Source organism: Monodon monoceros, unplaced genomic scaffold (genome assembly GCF_005190385.1).
Source record: "Monodon monoceros isolate NGI ecotype Baffin Bay Population unplaced genomic scaffold, NGI_Narwhal_1 Super_Scaffold_7, whole genome shotgun sequence".
NCBI classification, from domain to species: domain Eukaryota; kingdom Metazoa; phylum Chordata; class Mammalia; order Artiodactyla; family Monodontidae; genus Monodon; species Monodon monoceros.
In genome coordinates this window covers 52,842,666-52,857,242 of record NW_021703784.1, presented here as the reverse complement: position 1 = coordinate 52,857,242, position 14,577 = coordinate 52,842,666, and the positions used below count along the sequence as shown (strand labels likewise).

The 14,577-nt window shown below is 39.1% G+C and overlaps 1 protein-coding gene and 1 pseudogene across 1 annotated transcript in view; both read right to left on the bottom strand.

The window, feature by feature from the left end:
• Positions 1-14,577, bottom strand: part of INTS4 (integrator complex subunit 4) — a 112,023-nt gene that overhangs the window by 60,128 nt on the left and 37,318 nt on the right. Inside the window, exons 5-8 of the mRNA XM_029207841.1 lie at positions 6,926-7,111; positions 6,247-6,297; positions 1,779-1,867; positions 495-615 (exon numbers count right to left, since the gene is read on the bottom strand). Coding sequence (XP_029063674.1) covers positions 495-615; positions 1,779-1,867; positions 6,247-6,297; positions 6,926-7,111 — 447 coding nt within the window. The remainder of the gene's footprint in view (positions 1-494; positions 616-1,778; positions 1,868-6,246; positions 6,298-6,925; positions 7,112-14,577) is intronic.
• On the bottom strand, positions 2,927-4,544 carry LOC114886807 (annotated as a pseudogene).

The following is a 14,577-nucleotide window of genomic DNA, read 5'->3' as shown; positions in this document are numbered from 1 at the left end:
GCATCTGAATCTCATTCTACAACTTCCTATCTGTATAAACTGAATAATTTACTTAAATTCTCAGAGCCTCAGCTTTCTCACCTGGGAAGTGGGAATAATAGCACCTACCTTGCTGGGTTACTGTAAGAATAAATGGGATAATAAAGCAATTATACTCCAATAAAAAAAAAGAATAAATGAGATAATTAAGTGGCCTCATAGCAAAGTATCTAGGCCATACCAGGTGCTTAGTAACGGTAACAATTATTTTTATTATTATGTTCCTTTTTCTCTAGACTTTGGTTGTCTAATATGCTAACAAGATTAAATAGGATTATCTTTAAAATTCTTTCTAGTTCTTAAAGACTACTTCTCTATGAGAAAGTGAACAACTTCTTTCTATTTTAAGAAATACTAAGGTTTATAAAAGCGCATTACACCTGTCTCTATCTAGTTTCTCAAAATGTTTTACAAGTGTAACAGGTAATATGCTCATTAAAGAAGATGTAACTTACCAATAGCTTTGAAGCTTGAACTCGAACCACCCAGGAGCCATCACTGACCATGTGACAAATTTTTCCAAACGCATCATCAACTAAGCGAATTTCTTCATTAGAAGAAGGGATTGGGACAATGCTAAATTAAAAGAAAAGAAACCACAAGTGACAAAACATGAGCCTAAAATTGCAGGTTCAATAAACTGAGAATGACCAATGAAAATCAGCACAAATAGAAATGATAACTGAATAATTCAAATCCTATAATGATGAAATACATTTCAGAGTAACCAAATCAGTCTGGGATTTGTTTATTTTTAGTTGCAATGCAAATTTGTGTCTTGAGTAAAAAGTATTTAACACTGAAGATTCAAAGATTTATGAGATACCAAAAACAGCTACCACAGAGTTATCTTTAAGTTTATTCTCTCTTATAATTGCATTGCGGTCAATATAGCAAGTCTCAGAATAAACCAATATAAAACATACTTGCAAATCTGGTCCTAAATGAAAAGACAATTTCCAGCTAGTCTTTTTTTTGCGGGGGGTGGGGGGTGGTGTCTATGGGGGGTGGTGTCTATAGCTTTATTAACTCATTCTTGTTTTTCAATTTCAGTAGGTAGTTTAATGAAGAGGAAAAAACACTTCTTTTTCCTATAAAAGGAGTTCTATAAAACAGAATAAATAATACGTGTCTCTCCACCTCAAAGAATCACTGTGAGATAAATTATTTAATTACTGTGAAAAAAAAATTTTTATTTTTGGCCACACCACACAGCTTGTGCAATCATAGTTCCCCGACCAGGGATTGAACCCAGGCCCTCAGCAGAGAAAGCACCAAGTCCTAACCACTGGACCACCAGGGAATTCCCTATGAAAATATTTTTAACCAGGAAAACACTACATAAGGGATCACTATTCTCAAATTCACCTGGTATCTTTAGCTGGCATTTGTATTTACTAAAATGTGCCCCAAACCATTTTAAAGACTTTTTTTAAGGGTTGGGCAGAGGTGGAGTGGATAGCATTTGAGAAAGACCATCCAATCTCTTCATCTATAGTTGAGGAGGTTGGGACCCAGAGAGGCGAAGTGTCTTTCCCAGCATACACAGAAAGTTCAAGGCAGAGCTGAAAAACAAGGACCAAGCATCCTGATTTTCAGGGTCCATGCTCTTCCTCTATTCCATACTGCCTTCCAAAAATCTAACCAACATTCCTTTTCTGGAGGTGGGCTTTCTGCATGGTGGGAGGAGAGAAAAATGGCTTAGCAATGAACAAAAGCTGGCTTACACCCACACTGACCTTTCAGGATAGAGCTGACTGACAACCCAGATAAGCTGGACTGCAGCACTGCGCACTTGTTCATAGTCATCAGAGAGCAATTTACAAGCCTGCAAACAAGGATTCCAAAAGTCTGTTAGTTCTGTGTCCTCCCAGGTGATGTTCAAACTATTTTCAAAATGAAGATACGGTGGCTGGATAAGGATACCAATCAAAACACATATGGGGTGATTTTAACTTCTTGAACCTTTGCCCAACAAAGAATTCTTGGCCTCTGCCAGCTGCTCTGCCTGTGTTCTGACTGTGTACCCTCCCACTCCATGTCTGAAAGGAGAACCACAGATTGATAGATAGCACAAAAGCCATCTAGAATAGCATCAATCATAGCAAAGCTTGCCGGGAGCCCACAGTGCTACCCTGACAGGCTCAAACACCAAAGATGAGTTTTTTCCCTATCTGTAAAAGTAGAGCACAAATTTCTGACTGACAGTCCATCTGAAAATTCAAGCACTCTAAATAAATGTACAATTTTAACGTTAAGCTGCCAAAAAGAGGCCAAATTTTCCTTTTTTACTTTAGTCTGAAATGGAATATCCCTACTCCACCCACAGTCATAGCTACACCCTAGACTTCAACAACACCCAGAAAACGGTTTCTGAAATTTTAAAATCTTATATTCCATGCTTTGACCATATATGCTACTCTACCAGCTCTTCCATCGCCATGACTTAACCCATCACACCTGCTCTTCATCCCACTTAAGTTACCTATCCGTTTAAGCAGGGTCTCTCAACCTTGCTATTATTGACATTTTGGACTAGATAATTCTTCGTTGTGAGGGGCTGTCCTGTGCAATATAAGATATTTAGCAGCATCCCTGGCCTCTACTCACTAGGTAGTTGTAGCACTGCACCCTCTTCCTCTCCCCAGCAACTGAAATAGTCAAAAATACCTCCAGACGTTGCCAAATGTGCCCTGGAGGGCAAAATCACCTTGGTTGAGAACCACTGCTTTAATTCTGTCCTTTCTTTCCAAATAAACCACCTTTTCCTTGCTCTATACCCGTCCTTACTTCAGTCTCTTTTTGTTGTTGTTTAGTTTTTATTTCATAACCATAAACTTAACTTTGCAATTCAGCTAAACTTGGAGGGGAATAAGGAAAATATGGAACCCAAAGAAGTGCAATGAGAGCACAAAGATTACAGTATATTTTGAGCAGATGGGGATGAAGGGGTGCTCTCCTGAGCTACAGAAGGAATGGTCTGGTGGTTAAGATAAAACACAAGTCAAATTTATTACTAGATTTGTCCACAGTCAGCAATGGTGATCTTCTTGCTGGTCTTGCCATTCCTGGAACCAAAGCGCTCCATGGCTTCCACAATATTCATGCCCTCTTTCACCTTGCCAAAGACCACATGCTTGCCATCCAACCACTCAGTCTTGGCAGTGCAGATGAAAAACTGGGAACCGTTTGTGTTGGGGCCAGCATTTGCCATGGACAAGATGCCAGGGCCCGTATGCTTCAGGAGGAAATTCTCATCATCAAATTTCTCCCCATAAGTGGACTCGCCACCAGTGCCATTATGGCGTGTGAAGTCACCACCCTGGCACATAAATCCCGGAATTATTGTGTGAAAGCAGGAACATTTATAACCAAAGCCTTTCTCCCCAGTGTTCAGAGCACGGAAGTTTTCTGCTGTCTTTGGAACTTTGTCTGCAAACAGCTCGAAGGAGACGCGGCCCAAGGGCTCGCCATCGACGGCAATGTCAAAGAACACGGTAGGGTTGACCATAGTTGGGCAGCGCGGGAGGTTCCGACGTGGCGGCGTCTGCAAAGCCACTTCAGTCTCTTGACAGCATTGTCTGCATCATCATACACAACCCCCTCAGGATTTCTGCTACAGCTGCTCCACAAACATAAGACTTTCTCTAGTCTTCACAAGGGCAGCAGAGCACTGGCAAAGACCACACTCTCTAGGGGATTGGTGATTCATGATCTCAAACCTTATTAGTCCTACTCTGAAATCTTTTACACTCCTGCTTTCCAATTCCATTTCCCAAGGCAGCTTTTCTTTTTTTCAGAACGGTGGCTAATGAGCCTTTTTTTTTTTTTTTGGCTGTGTTGGGTCTTCGTTGCTTCATGTGGGCTTTCTCTAGCTGTGGCGAGCAGGGGCTACTCTTCGTTGCAGTGCACGGGCTTCTCATTGCAGTGGCTTCTCTTGTTGCGGCTCACAACAGTAGTTGTGGCTCAAGGGCTCTAGAGTGCAGGCTCAGTAGTTGTGGCACACAGCCTTAGTTGCTCCACGGTATGTGGGATCTTCCTGGACCAAGGCTCGAACCCGTGTCTTCTGCATTGGCAGGCAGATTCTTATCCACTGTGCCACCAGGGAAGCCCCAAGGCAGCTTTTCTTAACCTTTTCCTCAGGAATTCTATCCTACTACCAGCTATAAGGCGACCTGTTTATCTGAGAAAAATCAAGGTTCTCAGGCACAAACCCACTCAACTACTCCACACCAGTTATAAATTCATTTATTCCTGTATTCTCCCACCCCTTGTTTTCTCAATATCTGAGGGAAAAGGGTCCTTTCTAGTTCCTAATCCTTCTACTTTTGCTATGGATCCCGTCACTTCCTCACATGACCATCCCTTACCATCCTCCAAAATAGATCCTCTTTGTGATAATCTATGATAGCATCCTATTGATTTACCTCACAGCAACACTCATATGCTATAACTGTGTTTGCTTATTTGTTAATTGCCTGTCTTACCTATGACAATGTGAAGGGCATGGGTCCTATCTATTATAACATGCTTGGCATTATACAGCCAGCATTTAGGTACTCACTAACATTTGTTGGATGAATCAGCTCATGAATCTGATTTTCTGCCTCAAGCAACTTACTCCAGCATTTATTCCCCTTTGTCTCTTCTATCATAACACTAGCTCTCCCTTCAACATACAAACATACTTAGCAACTGTCTTTAAAATACAGGAAAAAAAACAACAACAACCCTTAATCCTATGCCCCCTTCTACCAACTTCTACCCCACTTTCCTATCATAGTCAAGTTTCTTTAAAGTATAGTCATAGTCAATAGACTTTAAATGCCTCACCTCAAAAGACCCTGATCTGGCTTCCCCCAGTCCCAGCACTCCACTGAAATTGCTCTCTTTAAACTCACTAGTGACCACTTTGTTGCTAAGTCCCATGACCAGATTTCAGTGCTATCCTAAATGACCTTTCACCAGCATTTGACACTGCTGACTATGAGAATGCCCTCTTGCCTTTTCTGGAATATATTCTTCCTCCTCCTCCATCAAGCTGCTCCTCAGTTCCATTCTAGGGCTCCTTTCTTAAACGTTGCACCTCACCCCTGGCTCCATCCTCATCACTTCCAATCTTCTTACTCTCCCTGGGTATCCCCATGACCCCTAGATATTGATGGCTCCAAATATCCACCTCCAGCTCTGATCTTTCCTGAGTTCCAGACCTGGAATTCTCCTCACAAGTATCCCATCAACCCTTCAAACTCAAGATAATCAAAGTGAACTCATTATAGTAACTAATTCTACCTCATATCTCAAATCCTCCCCCATCATTCCATCCTCACTCCCTTGAGGTCCACAGCATTGCTTGCCTAACCAACTGACACAGTCTTATGTCACTAAACATCTGAATCATCGGACTAACTCTTTTTCCTTTGAGTCCTTACTCTACAAGTTTCCTTTAATTATTTGGTTTCCCACACAGTTTTCCTATAGGTCACACCAACATAACCATTCTGAACTCATTCTACTTCATTTGTAAAAGAACGTACTTGGTTTACACATCAGTCATAGGGGTTTGGCTAATTATCCTCTTCCTCTAAAAGCTAAAACCACTCTCAATAGGCTAACAAAAACTGGTCTCTGAGCGTGGATTTAGATTTCTTGTCTCTAGATACATCCAATTATTCTACAAGAATAAATGTAAGGGCTTTTGGTTAGGCACTCGGTCAGCTTCTCCTAATGATACTATAATTTTATTGTGCTTTTCCTTACCAATGCTATAACAATCATGTGATATCTTTTCATACGATCCCATGGTCTTGGTCATCCTCCTCCAGAAATACTCCAGTTTCTCAAGTGTGGTGCCTTGAATTGACTTCAGGTTTGAAGTCAATTTCAGTCAACCAAACAGAGATCAACAAGACTACCACTCTCCTTACTCTGAACACTACACTTCTCTTTGTATACTCTGGCATTCATACTGAGCTACCTAAATCCTCCCAAATGTCCTCCTCACATGCACTAGTGCTATTCATTACATATTCCCCATTCTCTTCTTAGAATGTATGTTTTGGATACAACTGCACATTCATCACAACACTGCCACTGTTAGCCAGCTGAAGCTCTATGTTTTCAAATTCTGACCACCAGCGTGCCACCCTCCCAGTTTCATGATTTCTCCACCTCCCTCCTCTTCTAGACAGCAATCATTTAACGTACCTGAGTATAAATTGTTTGGTATAATTTCAGTCCTCTTTCATGGAGCTGCAACTAGATAATAAAGATACAGTTTAAGTATTCTGAAAAAAAAATCAATATTTCCAATGTCTCCCCACAATCTCATATATTTTTTCCCCATTATATCACATTAACATGGTTCCCTCTGGCCAAAATCAGTGCTATATAAATAAGAAACCTGGACTTTTCAGTAGAAACACTCAAACACTTAATCAATCTAACCCATGGACTGTCCCAAGGGGATATCAGAAAAAATACGAAATAATGATAAGGAGGCTGAGGAAGAAATGGTTAACACCATCTCCCCCTAAAGAGCAACCCTCCCCCATAACTTTCACCTATACTTCTGAAATACAAAGATATAACCTGTACCTACTGTACTATAATACCAAGTAACATCTCTCCCATAGACCTGGGATACAAGTTGTACCTTCCATGTTTCAGAAATGCAGGTGAAAGCTACCAAAGAAGCCCAAAGATAAGCAACTGTTGTAAAGGAATGTGTGCCTTTGAGTTCTGTGATGCCACCAACACCTTCCTGAAAGTGTGCATAAAGTATACCCTGGGGGGGATTCAGAATGTATCCAAGGTGGCATTAGCCATTAACTTAAAAAAAAAACAAAAAACAGTATCTCCATTTAGTTTCCATGATCACGTTTACCATGGCTTTTATAGCTGCTGTTCTGACACGTGGGTCCTGGTCACTGAAGTAATCCCCTATAATCTTCTGGACGTCTCTGACAGCTAGGCCTTCTGCATCTTTTGTGACACTTTTCTCCAAAGAACCCAGATTACCAAGTAATTGCAGGCACTTATTTCTTACACCATGTGAGGTATCTGTCAGGTGCTACAAAAAGAAAAGAGAGAACAAAAGGACATGATTAAGATATCTTAAAAATAAACAAAAACACAGAAACAAAAGCACTGTATCAACTTTAGGAATGACTTCAAACACTACATTCTCACTAGTCTGTCTAGTCTCATGGGTTTGTTGTTGTTGTTGTTGTTTGTTTTTTTGGCCATGCTGTGTGGCTTGTGGGATCTTAGTTCCCCAACCAGGGACTGAACCCAGGCGCTGGCAGTGAAAGTGCCTAATCCTAACCACTGGACGGCCAAGGAATTCCCTTCATGTTTTTTGAGTATGTGTCTTCCAAAAAGAATCATGAGTCCTTAGAAAACAAGACTCCCATTTATTCAACATTATACTCCCAACAGCAAGCACCTGGCCTTGTAAAGACTAGGTACTTTAAAAGTGACCCCTTTAATTGCATTTTATTTACTATCAAATCTAAAAACAGAAGAAAAATTCATAAATTTTCAAATTTTTAATATTCATACAGAAATATGCAAAAATATTAAATGTACAGCTCAATGAATTTTCACAAAACACACACAAATAAGAAGCACCCAGATAAGGAAGTAAAACATGACCAACTCTCCCAGTAACTACTCTACCACCATCAAAAATAGCCACCATCAGGCTTCGTCCTCCCCAGCAAGAAGCTAGGCCCTTCCTCTTGGGAGCTGCTGTAGTATCCTCTCAGGCATCAAATTGTACTGCAGTGTCTTGTTTTCACAAGTCCATTTCCTTTAAGACTGTGCTCCTGGGCTTCCCTGGTGGTGTAGTGGTTAAAAATCCACCTGCCAGTGCAGGGGACACAGGTTCAATCCCTAGTCCAGGAAGATACCACATGGTGCAGAGCAACTAAGCCCATGCACCACAACTACTGAGCCCATGCACCACAACTACTGTAGCCCACACGCCTGGAGCCTGTGCTCCACAACAAGAGAAGCCACCTCAATGAGAAGCCCGCATTTCTCAGCGCGGGATTAAGCTGAGCTTGCCACAACTAGAGAAAGCCCATGTGCAGCAACGAAGACCCAGTGCAGCCAAAAAAAGAAAAAAAAGACTGCTCCTTTCAGAATCTTTTATATGTTGAGCACAGAGTACAGAGACTAAATATGGATTATAAAGGGCCTTCTTTTGGGGGTTCTTAGGAAAACTGAAAGTAAATTAATTTAAATTAAGTGCATGCAAAGCATCTGCAGTGTTGTGAGAATTCCATAAACATTAGCAGCTATTGTTACTATTACGATTATTATTAATAATAAAATTTGCTTCCTTCCACCTAAAAAATAAAATAAAATAAAAAGCCACCATCACCAAAGCAATCTTGAGAAAAAAGAACAAACCTGGAGGAATCATGCTCCCTGCCTTTAGACTATACTACAAAGCTACCATGATCAAAACAGTATGTTAATGGCACAAAAACAGACACACAGGACTTCCCTGGTGGCTCAGTGGTTAAGAATCTGCCTGCCAATGCAGAGAACACAGGTTTGAGCCCTGGTCCGGGAATATCCCACATGCCACAGAGCAACTAAGCCCATGCACCACAACTACTGAGCCTGCACTCCAGAGCCCACAAGCCACAACTACTGAGCCCGTGTACCACAACTACTGAAGCCCGTGTGCCTAGAGCCCATGCTCCGCAACAAGAGAAGCCACTGCAATGAGAAGCCCGTGCACTGCAACAAAGAGCAGCCCCCACTCGCCACAACTAGAGAAAGCCCGTGTGCAGCAACAAAGACCCAACACAGCCAAAAAAAAAAAAAATAAACAAATTTTTAAAAAGACAGACACACAGATCAATGGAACAGAAGAGAGAGCCAAGAAATGAACCCACACACTTATGGTCAATTAATCTACAACAAAGGAGGAAAGAATATACAATGGGGAAAAGACAGTCCCTTTGATAAGTGGTGCTGGGGAAACTCTACAGCTACATGTAAAAGTATGAATTAGAACATTTTCTCATACCATATACAAAAGTAAACTCAAAATGGATTAAAGACCTAACTGTGGGACTTCTCTGGTGGTCCAGTGGTAAAGAATCCATCTTCCAATGCAGGGGATGCAGGTTCAATCCCTGGTCGGGGAACTAAGATCCCACATGCTGCAGGGCAACTAAGCACGCATGCCACAACTACTGAGCCCATGTGCCTCAACTAGAGAGTCCTTGAGCTACAAACTACAGAGCCCACGCGCTCTGTAGCCCACACGCCACAACTAGAGAGAGAAAAACCCACACGCCACAACTAGGGAGAAGCCTGCACACCACAATGAAGAGCCTGCATGCCACAATGAAGATCCTGTGTGCCTCAACTAAGACCCAACGCAGCCCAAAAAAAAAAAAAGACCTAAATGTAAGATTAGAAACCATAAAACTCCCAGAAGAAAACATAGGCAGAACACTCTTTGACATAAATCATAGAAATATTTTTTTGGGTCTCTCTCCTAAGGCAAAGGAAACAAAAGCAAAAATAAACAAATGGGACCTAATTAAACTTAAAAGCTTTTGCACAGCAAAGGAAACCACTGACAAAAACAACCTAGTGAATCGGAGAAAATATTTGCAAATTACATGACCAATAAGGGGTTAATATTCCAAACATATAGACAGCTCATATACCTCAATATCAAAAAAACCCAAACAACCTGATTACAAATTGGGCAGAAAACCTGAACATTTTTCCAAAGACATACAAATGGCCAAGAGGCACATAAAAAGATGCTCAACATCGCTAATCATCAGAGACATGCAAATCAAAACTACAATGAGACATCATCTAACACCTGTCAGAATGGCAATCATTAAAAAGAACACAAATAACAAATGTTGGCAAAGATGTGGATAAAGGGGAACCCTTATACACTGCTGGTGGGGATGAAAATGGGTGCAGCCTCTATGGAAAACAGTATGGGGTTCCTCAAAAAATTAAAAATAGAACTACCATATGATCCAGCAATTCCAGTCCTGGGTATATATCTGAAGAAAACAAAAACACTGCTTGGAAAAGATACATGCACCCAATGTTTACAGCAGCATTGTTTACAATAGCCAAGATATGGAAGCAACCCAAGTGTCCATCAACAGATAAACGGATAAAGAAGATGTGGTGTACGTGTACACACACACACACACACACACACACACACACACACAATGGAATACTACTCAACCATAAAAAAATGAAATTTTGCCATTTGCAACAACACAGATGGATCTGGAGGGTATTATGCTTAGTGAAATAAGTCACACAGAGAAAGACAAATACTGGGTGTTATCACTTATAATGGAATCTAAAAAAATAAAACAAACAAATGAATATTACAAAACAGAAACAGACTCACAGACATAGAGAGGAAACTAGTGGTTACCAGTGGGAAGAGGAAGAGGAGTAAAATAGGAGTAGGGGATTAAGATGTACAAACTACTATGTATAAAATAAGTAAGCTACAAGGATATACTGTACAGCACAGGATTATAGCCAATATTTCATAATAATTTTAAATACAGTATAACCTATAAAAATACTAAATCACTGTGCTGTACACCTGAAACATATAATACTGTAAATCAACTATACTTCAACAACAAAAAATAGCCATTATCTTGACTTCTAACATATATTTTGTCTAGTTTTCTACTTTATAAAATCAAATAGTGCCTGGTTTCCTTTGCTTAATATTATGTTGGTGAGAATCGTCCACAGTATGGCATTATAGCAATGGTTTATTCATTCTCATTACTGTACAGTATTCCATTTGTGTACACACCATAATCCATTTATCCTTTCTACTGCTGATAGATATTTGGGTTATTTCCAGTTTGCGGCTGTTCTAAATAATGCTCTCTGCTTATTCTTGAATGTGGCTTTTGGTAGACATGTTCACATTTCTGCTGAATATACAGTAAGAAGTGAAATTGCTGGGTCACAGGACATGTGTATGTTCGGCTTAAGATGAGACTGCCAAATAGTATTCCAAAGTGGTTGTACTAACTGAACTTATTTACACTCCCACCAGTGATATGTAAATGTTCCAGATATGCCACATCTTTGTCAACCCTTAGTACTGTCAATCTTCTTCATTTTGGCACTTCTCACCATCATTTTTAACAAATTTTCAGTTATCTCTCCCTCAATCCTAGTCCACTGCTACCGAAATAGGCTATTTGCATAATGCAATAACAGGAACTGAAAATACTTTAATGAAATGACTAATTTAAGGGCTGGGCAAGAAATATGTAAGAAGAACCTGGGACACCTTGTGCCAAAAAGCAAGGAAATATCAAGGACTAATTGAGTCCAGATCAAAAGGACACAGAAGCCAATCTGTAGGGGTTCCCACTGTCAACATATATATGACACCAAAGGGAAGCAATCAAATCCAGAATGTAGGGCATAAACAAGACCAATGATCCAGTTTCTTCAATAAATCCGTGGCAATTAAAGGAAAAACAAAAGAGGCCACTGTTACTGATTAAAAGAAATTCAAAAGACTATCCAAAGGTAATACACGCTAATCCAAAAAAAAAAAAACAAAACGAACTACAAAAAGATATTTATTGCAATTAAAAAAATTTTAATATGAACTGGTATGAGATGATATGGAATAACTGATAATAACTGCATCATGGCTATATTAAAAACATATCAGTTATTATCAGTTAGAGACATACTTAAGTATTTATAATTTAAATAACATGTCAGGGATTTCCTTAAAAATATTACATTAGGCTACAACAAAAAGTGGAAGGAAAAAACATGAAAAAGATTACAAAGCATAAATAATTGTCAAATTTACACCAAAAACTGGAAAGAATAAGTAAATTTGAAAATTTCCATATTATAAAGTATATATAGATTGAAAAAAAAAGACCTAGCTTCAAATTTCAGCTCTGACTCTATATATGTAACATTGATCAAGCAACTGGACCTCTTAGGGTCTCACTTTCCTCATTTATAAAGAAGGAACAATAATATCTGCCTTACCTAACTTACAGGTGTATCATAAGGCTCAAATAAGAATATAAATGTTAAAAAAAACTTTATATACTATAAAGCATGACTATTAGCTATTATTACTATAATCTAAAATGATGAGATTACTGCATGTAAAATTGTCAATACAAAAGAGTATCTTCAGATATTCCCTTCAAGTTCACAAAATAGTATCTTTGGATATTCCCTTCAAGTTCAAATTTTCCAGGATTTTCTACCCATAAATGAAATCACTGATTGAAATCACACAAGTCTCCCTCTTGCTCACTCTAACACTGGGACATACAGTCACTGAAAGTACCCTCAGTAATCACCCATCTCTCTCCTTGTGCCTTCACCAATTCCCTATTTTATAGGATGATAATGATTAAGTGATATGTCTAATAACGCAAAGATAACCTAGTGGAACAGTTGATACTGGAATCCAAGTCTCCTGACACTCCATCTAGAGCTCTTTTCCCTATCCAGCTTCATAAATAAATAATGTCATGATTTCTAAAACTTTGCTTACTATGTTCAGAGTTGGGCATTTGAACCTTAAATACTTAAAAGCTCTACAATACCTGTTTTCTTTACATACATTTATATTGCTACTCCCAAGTATCACTATTCTCCAGCCATGACAAACTGCTTGGGTTTCTAATTACTGCCTGATAAACACAGTGATACTAAATTAATATCCCCTTCTTTTAATCATCTTTATTGGAATACAATTGCTTTACAATGGTGTGTTAGTTTCTACTGTATAAAAAAGTGAATCAGCTATACATATACATATATCCCCATATCTCCTCCCTCTTGCGTCTCCCTCCCACCCTCCCTATCCCACCCCTCAAGGTGGTCACAAAGCACTGTGCTATGCGGCTGCTTCCCACTAGTTATCTATTTTATATTTGGTAGTATATATAAGTCCATGCCTCTCTCTCACTTTGTCCCAGCTTACCCTTCCCCCAGCCTTGTCCTCAAGTCCCTTCTCTAAATCTGCGTCTTTATTCCTGTCCTGCCCCACGGTTCTTCAGAACCTTTTTTTTTTTTTTAATTCCATATATATGTGTTAGCATACGGTATTTGTTTTTCTCTTTCTGACTTCACTCTGTATGAAAGACTCTAGGTGCATCCACCTCACTACAAATAGTTTAAGTTCGTTTCTTTTTATGGCTGAGTAATATTCCATTGTATATATGTGTCACATCTTCTTTATCCATTCATCTCTTGATGGACACGTAGGTTGCTTCCATGTCCTGGCTATTGTAAATAAAGCTGCAATGAACATTGTGATACATGACCCTTTTTGAATTATGGTTTTTTCAGGAACACCCAATTCTTATGATTAGCAAACCAGGCCACTGACACTTTGTGGAAGTAACATACACACATTCACACATAAACAAAACTGAACAGGAAGATACATCAAATAAGTAAATATATTAAGGATAATACTGTCTAAGAAAGAAGTTACAAATACTAGAAAAACACTGTCAAGTAAACACTATAGTGTTGGGTTTGACTTACAAGGAGAGATGAGAACATGATTTTTCTTACATACAGACATAGAAATAAAAACACAGATATATATGTTTGTATATGATATATATAGACATTACATTAGAATATATATATCTAATATATATATATGTGTATGTATCTCCACTAGCTCTCTCCACTGAGAGGGCCCAGGAGTAGCAACACCTCAACAGCAACGAGCACACTTAGTACCCAGAACTTGGTTTCAAAATACATTTCACCAATAAGAGGAACCAGGGCTTCTTGGAGAAAAGCTCATTCCAGGGGTAGACTAGAGAAAGTACAAGGTGGGCCTGAAATATTTTATTGTGCCAGAAAGAAATGACGCATTAAAAAAAATATACAGTTGACCCTTGAACAACATGGTTTGAACTGAGTGGGTCCACTTATACACATTTTTTTTTCAATAGCAAATACTACAGTACTACACAGTTCGTGGATGGTTGAATTGTAGAGGTAGCACTGTGGATACAAAGGAAGTGGGTATACTGAGGAACTGCATATATGGAGGGTCAACTATAAGTTAAATGTGAATTTCTGACTATTCAAAGTGTCAGTGCCCCTAACCCCCAAGCTGATAAAGGGGTAACTGAAGAGAAAAGTCAAAAGGACATAGAAGCCAGCCTGAAGGGGTTCCCACCTGGCAAAATCAGGGAACTTGAACAAGATGAATAATGACAGTAACAGGTTATAACACTGAACAAACAAGAAATCTGAGTCCATAACTGATATAAATAAATAAATTGAAAGTTGGAGGACAATTTACATAGTTTCAAAGTAGTAGTACCATGCCACAAAATACTTATTCATTTCAAAAAGAAAGAGTAACTTTATACTGAAGAAATCTGACAGACAACACCTTAACCAAGTGATCAAAGTAAACATCATCACCAATGGGAACAAATCAAAATGGTGTACCGCCTAATAGGATACAATGAGAAC